Raw genomic sequence first — 14,544 nt, 5'->3', positions numbered from 1 at the left:
TGATAACTAACTAAAACTCTGGAACTGTAAGCCAGTCCCAATTAACTGTTCTTTGTAAGAGTTGCTTTGGTCATGGAATCTTCTCCAAGCAAAGGAAACCTTAACTAAGATACACTGTATCCCATTTCTTGCCTTGCGGGAGACTCACCTTCCTTCCCAGCCTTTGTTTTGGCTGTTCCATACAGGTCATTCTGCTTTAGAGGTACTGCATCACTTTCCTGACACTTTGGGGTTGTTCAGGGCTTAAGATTTCTAGTCAGAACCATTCTGAGATCCTCATTGCTTTGGTGGAGTGGTAGGCATGAGAGAGAAACATTCCTGGGAAGTCCCAGTTCTCAGGGCCAGAAGTATGGCAAAGTCAGAATAAACTGTTGCTTAAAAAGAACACTATGAATGGCTGTGGAAGATCCAATGTGATTTGTGCCTTGTATGTGACTTCCTTAGGAAAATGCGTTAGGATCTAAGCAAGCAGTTTACTATGAGGTCATTTTTTTTTTTTTTTTTTTTTTTTTTTTTTTTTTTTTTTTTTAGCTGTTGCTGGTGAGAACTACAATTATTTAGATTATAGCAAAATATCACTCCTTATCTCTCAAACTTGTTTGAACTTGAACTTGGCAGGATAATGATTACTGCACAGTACACTAAAGGTTTACAGATTTTCAGCTTTCAGCATTGTACTAGGTTCCCCTTCAAACCTCTATTCTTATCTTCATTCTTATAACCTCATTACAGTGTATGAATCATCATTAACTATTTGAAATTGAGAGAACCACATTAAAACAATTTCAAAATTTTGCTGAAACATATTTTTTGTAACCTATTAAAATATCTACGGGGAAATGCATTATCTTTTAGTTCTCTTACCATGTGACTTTTAAAACGTATGCTATTTTTGAATGTGTATATTTATAAGGTTGAAAGTGTTTTATATGAAATTTATCCTTCAGACTTGTAGAGTTTGTGGTTTAGCAACTTTCTAGCCATGAGAGAGACTACAGCACGAGGACTGGATTTTCCATTGGTTGGTCTGTCTTTCTGTCTTTATTTGAAAGCAAAAGCAAGTGAATTCGATAATTTTATGTACATTTTAGTGGTATTTGTTAAGAAACAGTATTCATATCAGATGGCTGTGAATAATGGAACAAACCAGAGCTTTGTTTGAAGGGCTTGCTGGATGCTGAGGCTTTCCATTAACCAGGACTTCTTAATGATGTGCTCTTCTGGGCATTAGGTAATCAAGGGCATCTCCTGGCTCCCTTTTACTGGGTCCTGATATGCTGCTCCCAAGAATGCCCTGGCTGCCATTTTCACCTGGTGAGGTGCCAGGGGAAGGACCAGCTGCTCACATTTAGACTTTTGCAGCTATGACTCCCATCTCCAATTCTGGCTGCTCTCCTGTATTTCCTGTACCCTTAGGGAGGAGGATGTAGAGTCTGTGTGCCCTGCTCCAGCCTTCCATCAGACACCACCCTTGGCTCATACCCTTCTTGGTGCCATCTGCTTGGAGACATCGAGGATAATAAAAGAGCTCCTATTTATTGAGTGCCTGCTGTGAACTAAGTATTTACATCTCTAATTTCAAATTTTCACATGATCCTAGAAGGATGTGATCGGACCCATTTTTATAGATCTGGAAAGGAACACTTGGAAGAAGTTAAAAAAGCTCTCCAAAGTAATCTGATGCCATGATTATATTTGGACCTTTCCTCTCTTCCATCAGTGGGAGATACTTTCGCTTTCCTTGGAGAAATCTGTGAGCACTGTGTTTGATTGACTCTTCCCTTTCCATAGCAGCCATCCCTGGAGACCTGATCTTCTACTCTCATCCCAGGCTGCTGTCCTGAATTTCTCACAGTGATTTGGCCCTTGCCTTGAATTTTCTGGCTTCTTGTCTGTTAGACTCAACTGATATCTTAAAATATCCGATTAGTACTTGATAGCCTTGGCAGGTTGAAATCATATTTTTTAAAGGAAAGGGTATTTTAACACAACTTTCTGAGTTCACTCATTGGGAAAACATATTTTTCCCATGTTAAACGGGAAAAAAATGGACAAAGACATGACCACCTGTTAGCTGCTAATGATGTTCACATGCCTTTTTAAAAAAGTAATTCTGGCTTTATCTGCTTACAATCTTGGCGACAAAACTCGTGGGAACATCAAGGGCACAGGAAGCCAAAGGCAGCAAACAGACAATACAGTTTGTGCTTAGACTACTAATAAGAAAGAAGTTACTGTGCATCTGACTCCACATAATTACTTAATCCCCAGACAGTGACTTAAAACTTAATATATGATTTAAGAAACTTAATCTTTGAGTGTTCTAATCTAAGGCCTAGTTCGGAAGGGTTTCATACATAGCAGTTCCTACTTTTAAAAAAAGTTTTTAAAAAATCAAATATAAATATGCTAGTAACTATTTCAGACCCATGGTCTAATTTAATATTGTGGGGATAGGACCCTCACTGTGGCTTCCAAGTGAAATTAATACAAGCATGCGATTGGATGTAACTTGGCATAAAGAGTGACTAACTGTGCCCTGACTTGAAAGAAGTCTTACAACTATAGATAATCACGAAGATATAGAAAAATAGTTTTGAGGGATTAGGATTAGCATTAAATACTAAACAGCCCCTTTACTTTAATAGTAAAATCTATCTGAAAATGTTGGGGTCTTGGTTCAAGTTCACTGATGTGTAGAGATTTTATTTTCGCTTTTTAGCAGATGTCCACCCAGGTCCAAGTTTGTAGCAGATTAACCTTTATTTGTTCACTTAAGCTGCAGAGAATCATTACAAGAACAGGATGTAAAAGCACATTGCTTGACTTTGACATGTGTCTCTTAAATGTCTTACACAATTTAGATGCCTTGGCTTCCACGTTTAAAACTCTAGGGTTGAAAGTGGTAGCAATCTCTTTGGATTGATGAGACTACCAGTCAGTACAAGTACTTGGAACAGCACCTAGGGAACAGTACCTGCAAAATGCTGTCTTAGGCTAGTGCTGTTTTAACTTAAAAGTCATTGTGCAATTAAAGAGATTTTGACTTGAATGTATTATACCTGTCTCGTTTGATTTCTTTAGATAAAAATGACTTTACTCTCTTAGTAAATAATGCTCTTGTTCAATGTGGGATAATTAACTACCAAGAAAGATTGAGTCTTCTCTTCATAGAATATATTCTAAGAAACACTGTAACACTTTTAGTGTAATTACTGTTCAGTGCAGCATCTCTCAGCCTCAGTTTCTCACACATGCTTTTGCAATTCCCCCACCCCACCCCCACTGCTTCAGGGTTTAAAAGCATGTCAAGTTCTCTTCCACAGCTGCAATTAAATTTCAGATTTCAGACCCTCTAATCTCTACATCACAAACTCTTGTGTGTTTAGTACAAAATATTTACATAATTAACATTAAGCCTATACTCACAACTGAATCCTAACTCTGCAATGCTATGTTTAATATGTTACCTTATACCTTATCCCAGGTGTAATGAAAGGTGAAAACCCAAGAATTAAAAGAAAATATTATTGAAATTAAGTTAACTCCAAGTAAAATAATTAAAAACAGTGCAGATTAGTCTTCACCAACACCCAGTGTACTTTGTGGCCATAGGCAATTACAGCCTTAAGCAGCAAGCAGAGTTAAGCAGGTGACTTGTTGAATCAGCCTCTGGTAGTTGGAGAAACTATGGCATCGACCTCTTAACAGTTCCTTCTTTTCAAAAGGATCTCAATTCAACATCTCCTGTAGCCTCTAGAACTGTGGGTCCTAATCGTTCACTTTTGAAAGATATGTTACCATGCATACACAACCACACATCCACATCTTTTCTGATGGCCCATATATGCTTTAAACAAATATATTCATTTATTGTAGATTTTTGTTTATACCACATGTATTGGTGTTTGTTTAACTTACTGATTGGTTCTTATGTTTCAAAAGCTAGGATACAACTATATTCCCATTTAGGAAAAAATGGCTAAAAATAGATAAGTGGAAAGCTCAAGAAAGATGCTATAATTTTTAAGACAGAATTGGCTGATATGGAATATATCTACATGTCCTTTCAGAAGTCTGGTGCTCAGTTTTACTGTGTGGACTACATGTGACATATTTTAATAATCTCCGTTTGTTGAGAAAGAAGCAGGCTGGCTAAAGAATTATATATTTTGAAGGCCATAATATGAGTGTTATAAGTTATTGTTACTCCTAATCAACTGTTTTGGAAGTAGAACTTATTGTAACTTTGATAACCACCTCATTCAGCTATCTCATTTTCTGTCGACTCTGGAACATATATTTCTAAATTTCTCTGGTGTTCTGGAAGTGTGGACGGGTGCAAATGCTCTTGGCTTAGTTTGGCCAACTGTGGTGGTCACTGTTGTCCTTAATGTATGAAAATCAAATGGTCAGCCTGCCAGATGCTTGACATTTCCCACTCTCAAAATCAATCACCAATCTGAACTCGGTGGCTATTACTCAGAGATTCAGAGGTTTGCTGTAAGCAGAGACCATGACCTTGGAACAATTATTTTCTCAAAAGACATTACCAACAATGATGTGAGCAGAATGCCCAGACTGCCCTCCAGCGCATGAATCCCTAGATAGGAAACGGCTACGAATCTTCCAAAGTAGCCTGGCTTTGGCTTAAATCTCATTTTAATACATTTATATTTCATAAGCTCTGCATTTAGACAGAGGTAAAAGGAGCAAGTCAAAGAAAACACTCACTGAAGGACTTCCTGTGTTCTGGTTTCTGTTCTTTTCTATCGATGTGGCAGTGACTCGGCAGTTCAGAACTTGAGGATCTCTGCAAATTGAACAACTCCAGGGACCTGCAACTTGGATTCTTTGGCTAGAAATAATAAAAGAGTACCTTTTACTAGGAAGAAAGAATACGCCAATTCTGCGTATCTTGATGCTAAATTTAACTGAACTTTTGAGTAAGTTAATTTTTTTTTTTTTGTGAGATGGCCTCTATGCTAAGCACAATGTTTATACTGATTCATGCATCCAAATAGTGCTTACTAAGTGCTATGAATTATTCAAAGAACTTCACATATATAAACTCAGTTAATCCTCTCAGGAATTCAGCAGGGCCCACACATAGGCAACATTACTAGTACTGAGAAAACAGACAAGGAAAAGAAATAAAAGAAATATACATTTTCCCCAAACTATGCATTGAGTAAATAGACAGATGTTTAAATAAAGTTTTTCTGGCCTTATATTCTATATTTAAAGGTAATAATCTATGTGTTTGTTGTCCATATACTGAGGATTCTGTTGATAGTATGGAAAGAAAATTTTAATTTGTACAGTTTGATCTTTAAAAGATATAAAAGAACAATTTTAAATACATTATTTTAGAGCATAAGAAAAGCTCTCAAGAATATTTTTTCATTATATATGTATATAAGTGAAAAAATTAAGTCAATAAAAAGGTTTTAAATAATTTGAGCCTTTAAAACACATATTCTGAATGTACACTTAATGCTATTTTCCTAAAGTTCTAGGTATCTAATTTTTGTGAGAAGTACATTCTAGCTTAGCTGGAAAAGAATAAAATTAAGTATAAATGATTTTTACTTGTGGTATTATAACAGTAACTATGGTCATAAATACAAAAATATTTAATTTCCAGAATAACATATATTATATACTACAACGAACAGAAAATGTAGTTTTCAAGCACCTGAGTGCTTTCTACAACGTCCAGAAAAAAGACGTCATGCGCTATTCTAGAATAAGAACACTGCTCTTTTGAAAGAGAAGATGAAATGACGTCTTCCTCACAAATCTTGTCAGGAAGAAAAGTTCCTCATGTTTTCTCTTAAGCTTAAAATAGCTAGTGTCTCTCAGCCATAGGATCCATTTACACGTGTGAATGACTGAACAGTAAGATTTTAAATGACTACATTTTAATTAATAAACGTAGCAGCCCAAACAAATACATACCAATCTGTCAATTGCATTTTTGATAGCTTGGAACCAATCCAATATGAGGAAGTCAATATCTGACTGTAGAAGGAACTCATTTCCTGATACTGTTGTGATCTGAGAAGGAAAATTGACAGGTAAGAAGACAATGTTAGATGTATTTCTTACATTAATAATATCACTTTCAAGAACAAGTTTATCACATGGACATATTTCCTTGTATTCCAGTAATTGTCTTTCTGGGAACTAAGGGGACTACTGTCATTTTGAACTCCTCTCTACAAACTGTTTTTTTTTTCATGCCATATTAAATACATGATTCTTTTAATAATAGAAAGATTAACTTAGAACAGGGTTAACGATGAGCTACTCTAACTTCAGGAGAATGAAGTCAGGAAGTTGAAGGGTGCAGACAATGCACACATAAGTTAAAAGCCAACAGAAAATGCACTTGGGTGTGTCGGAATTCACTCTGTGCATGCTGTTGGCTCTTTCCTGTTTGTCTTTTTCAAATCTAATAGTATCTCTATATTTGATTTCTTTTTATGGAGGACTCCAAAACAGATTTTTACCAAAGAGACTAATGCATACTTTTGCAAAAGGTCATTCGGATGAATAACATTTGGCTGGTTCTGCCTTCCTAGAGTAAAGCTCCATAGAAAAGTCATAAAGGACCAATTTCCTCACAAAGGGAGTGTATTAGAATAAATGTCATTTGCATATTTGAACCTTCACTAGAAAGTATCAAATCAACATCAATTTCCAGCCTCCCAGTGCTGTTAAGTGGTTGGCAATGCTTAGTATAGCTAACCATTTTCATCACCGTGGATCTTTCCTTTTAGAAAGGAGAGAGGATATGACCATATAGAAAGAAACACAGCAAACAATGCTCTTGATTTCACACATGAAGGGCTCCTTAGGGAAAAATTTGATTAGGATGAGTGTAGATATGCTTTTTGTATGAGGCTATCAATCTGAACTACGGTTTTCCCTTTGTATCATTGACATTTTTTTTTTTTTTCAACAAGAGGACAGACATTTCTCAACAACTGTCACTCAACAAGCTAGACTGCAAAACTTTGGAGGACTAATGTTTCAAGAAGCAGAATCAGGATCCTGTCACCCAGGCTTATAGGTGAATGGTGAAATATGGGTCAGGTTTGGAACATCACAAATCACACTTCAGGCTGGCTTTATCATTCTGTCAGTAATGTGACAGTGCTAACCCCAAATGGCTTGCTCTGCAGGTTTGGTAGCTTTTATGGGAACATTTCAAAACAATATCTTGGAATGTTTTAAAGGTATAAATAGATTATAATTTCAATTAACATAGGCAAGTATATTAAATTGAATATTTAATACAAGTACATGTTCATGTGTTGGCTATTTTGTCTAAAGATTTTGACACTCTTGAATCAGTCACAATGACAAATAATGAGCAATACAATAAATATTATTATTTATCAGTATAATTTTGACAGTTATATTGACTCAGTTACCATTTATTGTAACCCAAAGTATATATAAGATGAATATGTTTTAAGATGTTACAAATGTTTAACATAGTGAATGGCCTGTATTCTTTAGATCTACTATCAATGCTATTTGAACTCACAGAGACTGACATTTTGTTCCAGAAATTTCTGATGTTGATCTTGGGATTTTTAAAGAAATATTTGTTTACATACATGTATTTACATATATGTATTTCTTATTTATTTTTAGAAGCCTTTAGAGAGATGCCAAGTATACATTCTTAAGGGACACTAAGTCCACTGTCCATTTTGGTTCCTTCTTCAATAAAGAGAGACACATTTTAAGAAGGGAAAAGATAAAGAGTATTAGAATTAATTACCCACCCTAAAATCTGACAGATTACTGGAGCTAGTTACACTTTTTCCCTCCTTGGTTTGAACTAAAATGGGATGTAAAGTTTGGGATTGCTAAAAATAGCCACTTGTCCGTGAAAAAAGAAGCCAGGATAATATTTTTCTAATTATCTAAATGCCATTGCAATGCTCCTTACTTATGTAAAATCTCAAATATTTACTTTCTAAAGTACTGCCTGAGAAGTTAAAACCTAAAAACATAAGGTCATTTGTAACTAGCACAAGAAATCCAGTAGTATCCTCAACTTTTACCTTAATTCTAAATTTAAATGTTTTGATTATGAATATTTCATACATATTATAATTTGTTATTATACATAGAGAAATGACTTTCCAAAGCACAAAGTACAGCAAAATATAATACTTTATACCAGTATAAATAAAACACTATTAAAATTATAAAGGGAACACCATTTGAAAGGAAAAGAAAAATGTAATTAGATTTACTGTATTCTGAAGGTTTACAAAAGAGCCAGCATAGTTCAGTTTTTGCCCCAGTAAATTTAAACTGTGGTAAATAGTTTTCTCCACTGACTTGACTGTTTTGATGCTAGATGCACAGTTCAGAATGGGCCTTTTTCTGCTCACGGTATTTAAAAAGTTTCTTTGTCTAAATATATGACTGCATTAATCATCCATAAACAGTGCTTTATAAATTCACTCTGGGAAGCTCGAATAAGAGGACCTGTACATGCAGCTCTTCTGAATCTCCCTAGCAGAGGCGTCCGTCCTGCTCATATCTTCCTCTCTGCCTTCCCAGTAATCTTTGGAGTTCCTAGGCAGCCGTGTGGAGAAGACTGCTACTGCTCTCTACAGTTTAAATGCATCCACTTCTTAATTACAGCCAGTAATTGACTTTGTTCTGCTCCATTCCAGACTCACGCGGAAAAGTACTTTTCGAATCCCTGCTCAGTAAAGTGCATTTAATTCAGCCTTTCAAGCTACTTTTCTTTTGTATTCGTGCCTCTTCAGGATTTCTGATAAGTGGATTGTGAGTCATATTTGCTTACTGAGCAACTGGATTTTCAACATGGGCGGTGGTGGTGGTGGCGGAGAACATCAGTAAACATGTTAACTTTTACTAAATCTTTTGATTGAATAGCACACGATGCCAGTCTACCCTGATGCACAATAAGGGGCAGACAGGGTCTTCTGGTAACCCATGCTATGAGCCCCTACTTCGTGTGCTATTTGGTAGATGCAAGCTTAAAGCAATGAAGACAAAACCTAGAGAAAAAAAAACATAGTTTTTTTGTAAAAGCTGCTGGCCTTCATTCTATGTAGAATCCCACCTTCATCTTATATCTAATGAAATCCCGAATCTCTACCAGGCACTGTGTATATTCGGGAGTGTGTATGTGTGTGTGCAAATAGTATTTGTTTGTTAAAACTGTAAACAAGGAAGGAGAACACAGCAATAGTGTCTGAAGGATGCCACCACTGCCCCTTGAAAGTCTCAGGCAGCTTTACACGAAGAGTAGATCCATCTCAATTCCATTTTGCAACGGATTTATGTCAAAAAATTATATAAGCAGTCCACTGATGAGTACGCAGAGCAGGCACATTCCTGGGGCTTTCCTGAAAGCCATTTGACAATAGTTTCCCATGGGCTTGGCACATTTGGTCTGTGCCTTTGTAGTCCCTCCAAAGACAGAGGCTGTTTTTGTAAACTTCATACTCCACATATAAGAGATGCAGTGGAACATTTTTTTTTTTAAAGAGAATTGACTATTGTTAACTGACAACACCCTCAGAAGTAAGGGTTTGTTTTTAAGAGGTTGTATTTGTCCCTTTAGCTGATGTTCATTCTGATGCTTTCAAGTATCACTGTCAGCAATAAGGAGGTAGTAGGCCCTAATCTGGATGAAAAGATACTATATATGATGATATTTATAGTAATAAAAATTTCTGTGGTTTTATTTATTAGTATAGAAATGAGCTCTTTCAAAATCATCACTCTTTCTGATTATCAAATACACATTTATTGTGCAGAATGGGAAAATTATAAATAACAAAGAATAAAATTGGAATTGCTCTGGGCAACAGAGATTAAACATTGGACACATTTGAATTTAGTCATTACCTGTCTTTTGTCAATAGTAGCTAAATATATATGATACTTATCAATGGGTGCATTGACGTACCAGAAACATATATTTAAAAATTTATTAATTATAAATATTATCGACAACCAGTTGAACATACAAACATGCATGGGGCAGTTAGTAAAGATCCAGGAGTGTCACTTTGCTCCCCTTTCTCTCAAGTACCACCTTTTCAGTTGTAGAATAAATGCTATTGATAATTTCACATCTATGGTATGTTTATATTTGATTATAAATCTAATTATAAACAAGGACTAAAGAATTATCAATTAAGTACAGGGGAGAGCACTTGAAGTTAGCAATATATGATCGTCACCCTTAACAGGAAATGTTTGGCTACATGGATCTAATATATAGAAAAAATAAATAACTATAGAAAATGACTTATTCTAGGCCTCAATGTGAGAGGCGCAGAGCATGCTCGTGACAAAAAGGGAATGACTACTGAGGCTACACTTGCATCTTGGAATTATGTGTTAACTGTTGGCCTTGATAGGTTATTTTAAATGATTGTGTTTGAACTTCAGGGTATTAAGGATATCAACACTATGCTTGTCATGCAAAGTAAAACCATTTTTAATGATCTCAAAGAACTTAGTAAACATCTCCAGTTATCTATACCATAAAGTAACTTTTGTAAATTAGGAAAATGTTGATGCCATTCTATCAAATTGGCACCACTTCAATTGATAAAATTAAGAGATTACGAAGACCTTGATTTCTAGCTCAATAGTTAAAAACACACAGTTAGTTCCAATGGAGAACTACATGTGTCTACAGAAAAGGCTCATGATGATTTCACTTCAGTTATAAAAGTTAGAAGAATGATCCTAGACAAACAAGTTCACTTGCTCACTGCTATGCTGAAGAACAAGTGTTAAAAACATTAACAACATCCATATCCTGCTATTTATCTTTTTTTTTTTTGCTCTTCTTTCTGCAAACAACTATTCCTTTGCTATGAAAAAAAATATGTTTAAGGCCAATTTGAGGCATTCAGAAATTTCAAACCATAAAAACAACTAAAAAATTACTGCAATTGAATGCGTGTCATTCACATTGTGCTTAGAATTAGCATTTGACAAAGAACCTAAGAAGTTATTCCATCTTAAGTATGCTAAAATTATGCATAGAAAATGTATATAAGATATGCCAAATGACCAAGGAGCCTCAAGGCATATTAAATGATATGGCTATAGCATTTCTAGAAACAAGTAAGAGGAAGAAAATGTGATTACTATTACATTTGGAGATACTTTGGACCTCATGGTATCATTTCACTTGAATCAAATTAAGTAGAAATAAAAAGTTATGTCAAAATATACTACATGTATTTGAAGTGAACATGAATTATTTTGTGATATTCATTTTGGCCATATCTTTATTTAATCCTCAGTGAATAAAATATAGATGTATATTTTGACTATGTCCTAATGAGATAGCAAGACCTAAAATTGAAGCAATCAAAGCTTATAAAGAATAGCAATTCAGATTAACATTGTTTTCATCTTGCGTCATACTCTGTTATTGATGATTAAATGCAGGTTGTTGTGGTTATACTTTTAGTTGAGTTCCTCGGTCTCTAAGGCATTTATAACCACTGAAGGGATTCGCTTATCAAGTGTATATCTGTCTCAAATTCAGTCTCCTTGAGTAACTCCCAATAGTATTTTTTAAAACTTTTCAGAGCAAAGTTAACATTAACTAAGAATAAAACATCAGCCAGAAGTGAATAATCTTTAATGGGTCTTTCCAGAACGTTCCTTATTAAAGTATTTTGTGATTTTTGTGAGAAAGTATCTATCTTGTGCTCCCAGTGTTGCTAGATGTTAAGTAAATATATGCTGATTACATAAAAATAAATGTTGCTTTGGTAACTCTCTTATTAAAATGCATTTGTAACCCCCATCTGTCAGGAAAGGTTAAAAACTTTGTTTGCTTTGGAGAGCAGTCTTATTCAGGGTTACCCTTGCAAACAATGACAGCAGTCTTCAGAAGTTGTGTGAGGAACAAGTCACTAGGGACCCACTTTTGTTTTAATTGGCACACACAAACTCGTTCCTGGTCTGTCAAGAAGATCAAGCTTAAATGCATGGAGGGTGTTATATTCTCACTTTGGGGAGCAGTAAAGCTCCCTTTATTTAAGTAATTTAAATGATAGACTGCAAAAACTTTGCAAGTCAGAAAAATGCTTTATACCTTCTTAGGGAATATTTGTTTTAAGGGACGGAAAATGTTCTACATATCTAAAAGATGTTGAACTCCATGTTATAATTGCCCTGTTTCTTCTGACGCTGTGAACTGTTCCTACCTCTGCACCTTCTAACTAAGCCTGGCTACCACTGCACCCTTCATTTCCACAGTTTCCCCCTCTATCAACAAATGTGCATTCATTAGTTTCCAGATGTTTATTGAATATGTTTTCAATGCATTGGGGTGATTGATTTGCATACACGTTTATTGGAAACCTCAGTGGTGTCATCATAACAACATAACCTGCCCATGTAAGCAATTTCTTATTTAATGAAAAGTAAACAAATGTTGATCTACACTCTCGACGGATCTCAGGAGCATTCTGAAATACAAGGTTTAAGGGCAGCCTTTCAAGAAACAATGCTTTTTAATTGAAATTGAGCTGTACTTTTGACACTTAAATAATTTGGTCCATGAATTCTTTCATCCGAGGTTTGTTCTGCATAATGAAGTTGGCCCTATAGTGCACACTCATATCCATGTCCCTTGCTAACTGTTTATTAGCAATATGTTTAAACTCCATAGACACGGCACACACACAAGCAGACAAAAATCGCCTTCATTATTTGTCTGTGTTGGAGTGTTCTAAGTACTAAGGAACAATCCCTGTAATAGTCATAAAAGAATATTGTCTAACTGATTAGCTCACAGTTCCCACAATTGTGTAGTCCTCTGAGCTGCAGTCTCCTATGATGCTTATACAAACAAACAACTGCAGAAGTGTTGGAACTAAGCTCATGGTGTATCACGTTATCTGCACAGTTCATTGGTTCTTGACGCTTGGGGATAGTATGCATTTCAACATAAACGAACCATTCCAGGACATGTATCCCCCAGCCCCACTTGCCTGCCATTCCTGCCATGAGTCTACTTATACCCTGTGCTAGATTCACATTTTTCCATTAGCTCATCCAGTCACTTGACACTTGGGCACCTGTTGTCTCCATCATTGTCAAAGTGAAATGACTTATTACTTGTTTTTATTCAATTAAGTCTCAATTTAAAGATTTATTTCTAAATTAAAACAACCCAGTGAAGTGGAAACTTAATGGAATATATGAGGGTGACCCTAATGACAAATCCTAGTATTGGAGGAAATGGAATCTGAAATGGCTATTTATTTATTTATTTATTTATTTATTTATTTATTTATTTATTTATTTATTTTTGTAGCCACTCAAGTCTTCCAATGGTGGGACTTATGCATTTGATTGAGTTGTTGGCAGAGGGAGATCTTTAACTAACTCAGGCTCGTGCTAGGACAGAAGATCATTCTCTAAAAACTAGCAGTTGGATCCCGTTGCCAAGGAAGACATCCATATAGCTAACTGAACTTAGAGAAGTTGAGTTGGTACCTGCGTGGAGCCTTCCACTACTGTGTAATAATTCTTTGGAGCAAGTAGGTCCTCTGCAGGCTTTGGAAAGAGAAACCTGGACAACAGCAAAGCCACAAAAGCCCTAACAAACAGTCTGTCCTACCTGCAAGACATTCTGGGACAAAGGTGGTGCAATACTTGTTGGAGTGGGCAAGCAACTCCACGTTTGGTTTAGTTGAGGTTTACGCTAAAAGAGAAAGTTCATGTTATACACTGCCTGGATGGCCAGGCGCTGGACACTGGATCGCACAGAAATCCAGGGTGGGTACAAACATACACAACTAGAGAAAAAAAAAAATGAAATGAATCCCAATGATATTCTACTATACTCATAGGTCAATGCCCTGTCTCGTGTTATCAGAGAGGCTTCCTCTAGCAGCTGATCAGAGCAAGTGCAGAGACCCACATACCCAGCCAGACATTATTGGAGTTTAAATTGGAGGTCTCCATTGGGTCTCTCCCTTCCAATATCTGGAACCTAAGGGAAGAGGAGGAGGAAAGATTGTAGGGCATGGTTGATACCAGGAGAACATGGTCTACCAAATTAATTAATCAGGGCTCACATGGGCTCACAGACACTGAAGCAGCAAGCATGGGGCCTGCACATTGTCTTCTGCATAAATGTAATGGCTGTTAAGTTTTCTTTTGTTGTTGTTTTTGGTTTTGTTTTTTTTTTGTTTGTTTGTTTGCTTTTTTGCTTGGGTATATGGTGTGAGAGTGGGATGCTTAACAGTGAGAGGATGTATTTCTCCTTTTCCTGCTCTTGGGACTCTTTCCTTCCTATTGGATTGTCTTGATAGCCTCAATATAAGGGCTGTTGCCCTTGTCTTATTGTTCTTGTTTTGTTCTGTTTGGCTGTCAGTCCTTGGAGGCCATCTGCTTTCTGAAGAAGGAATAGAGGACGTGGATCTGGGGGACATGCTGGGGAACACAGAGCAGTAGAGGTGGGGGAAGACTATAGTCAGGATGCATTTTTTG

The 14,544-nt window shown here is 36.0% G+C and overlaps 1 protein-coding gene and 1 long non-coding RNA gene across 2 annotated transcripts in view; one reads left to right on the top strand and one right to left on the bottom strand.

Moving 5' to 3' along the window:
• Arhgap15 (Rho GTPase activating protein 15) overlaps window positions 1-14,544 on the bottom strand; it is a 585,234-nt gene that overhangs the window by 291,058 nt on the left and 279,632 nt on the right. Inside the window, exons 7-8 of the mRNA XM_034495451.2 lie at window positions 5,962-6,060; window positions 4,735-4,858 (exon numbers count right to left, since the gene is read on the bottom strand). Coding sequence (XP_034351342.1) covers window positions 4,735-4,858; window positions 5,962-6,060 — 223 coding nt within the window. The remainder of the gene's footprint in view (window positions 1-4,734; window positions 4,859-5,961; window positions 6,061-14,544) is intronic.
• The window catches only part of LOC143441297 (uncharacterized), a 319,239-nt gene that overhangs the window by 76,814 nt on the left and 227,881 nt on the right, over window positions 1-14,544 (top strand). The window lies entirely within an intron of this gene.

This window comes from Arvicanthis niloticus, chromosome 2 (assembly GCF_011762505.2).
Source record: "Arvicanthis niloticus isolate mArvNil1 chromosome 2, mArvNil1.pat.X, whole genome shotgun sequence".
NCBI lineage: Eukaryota > Metazoa > Chordata > Mammalia > Rodentia > Muridae > Arvicanthis > Arvicanthis niloticus.
This window is presented reverse-complemented; position numbering and strand designations above follow the sequence as displayed.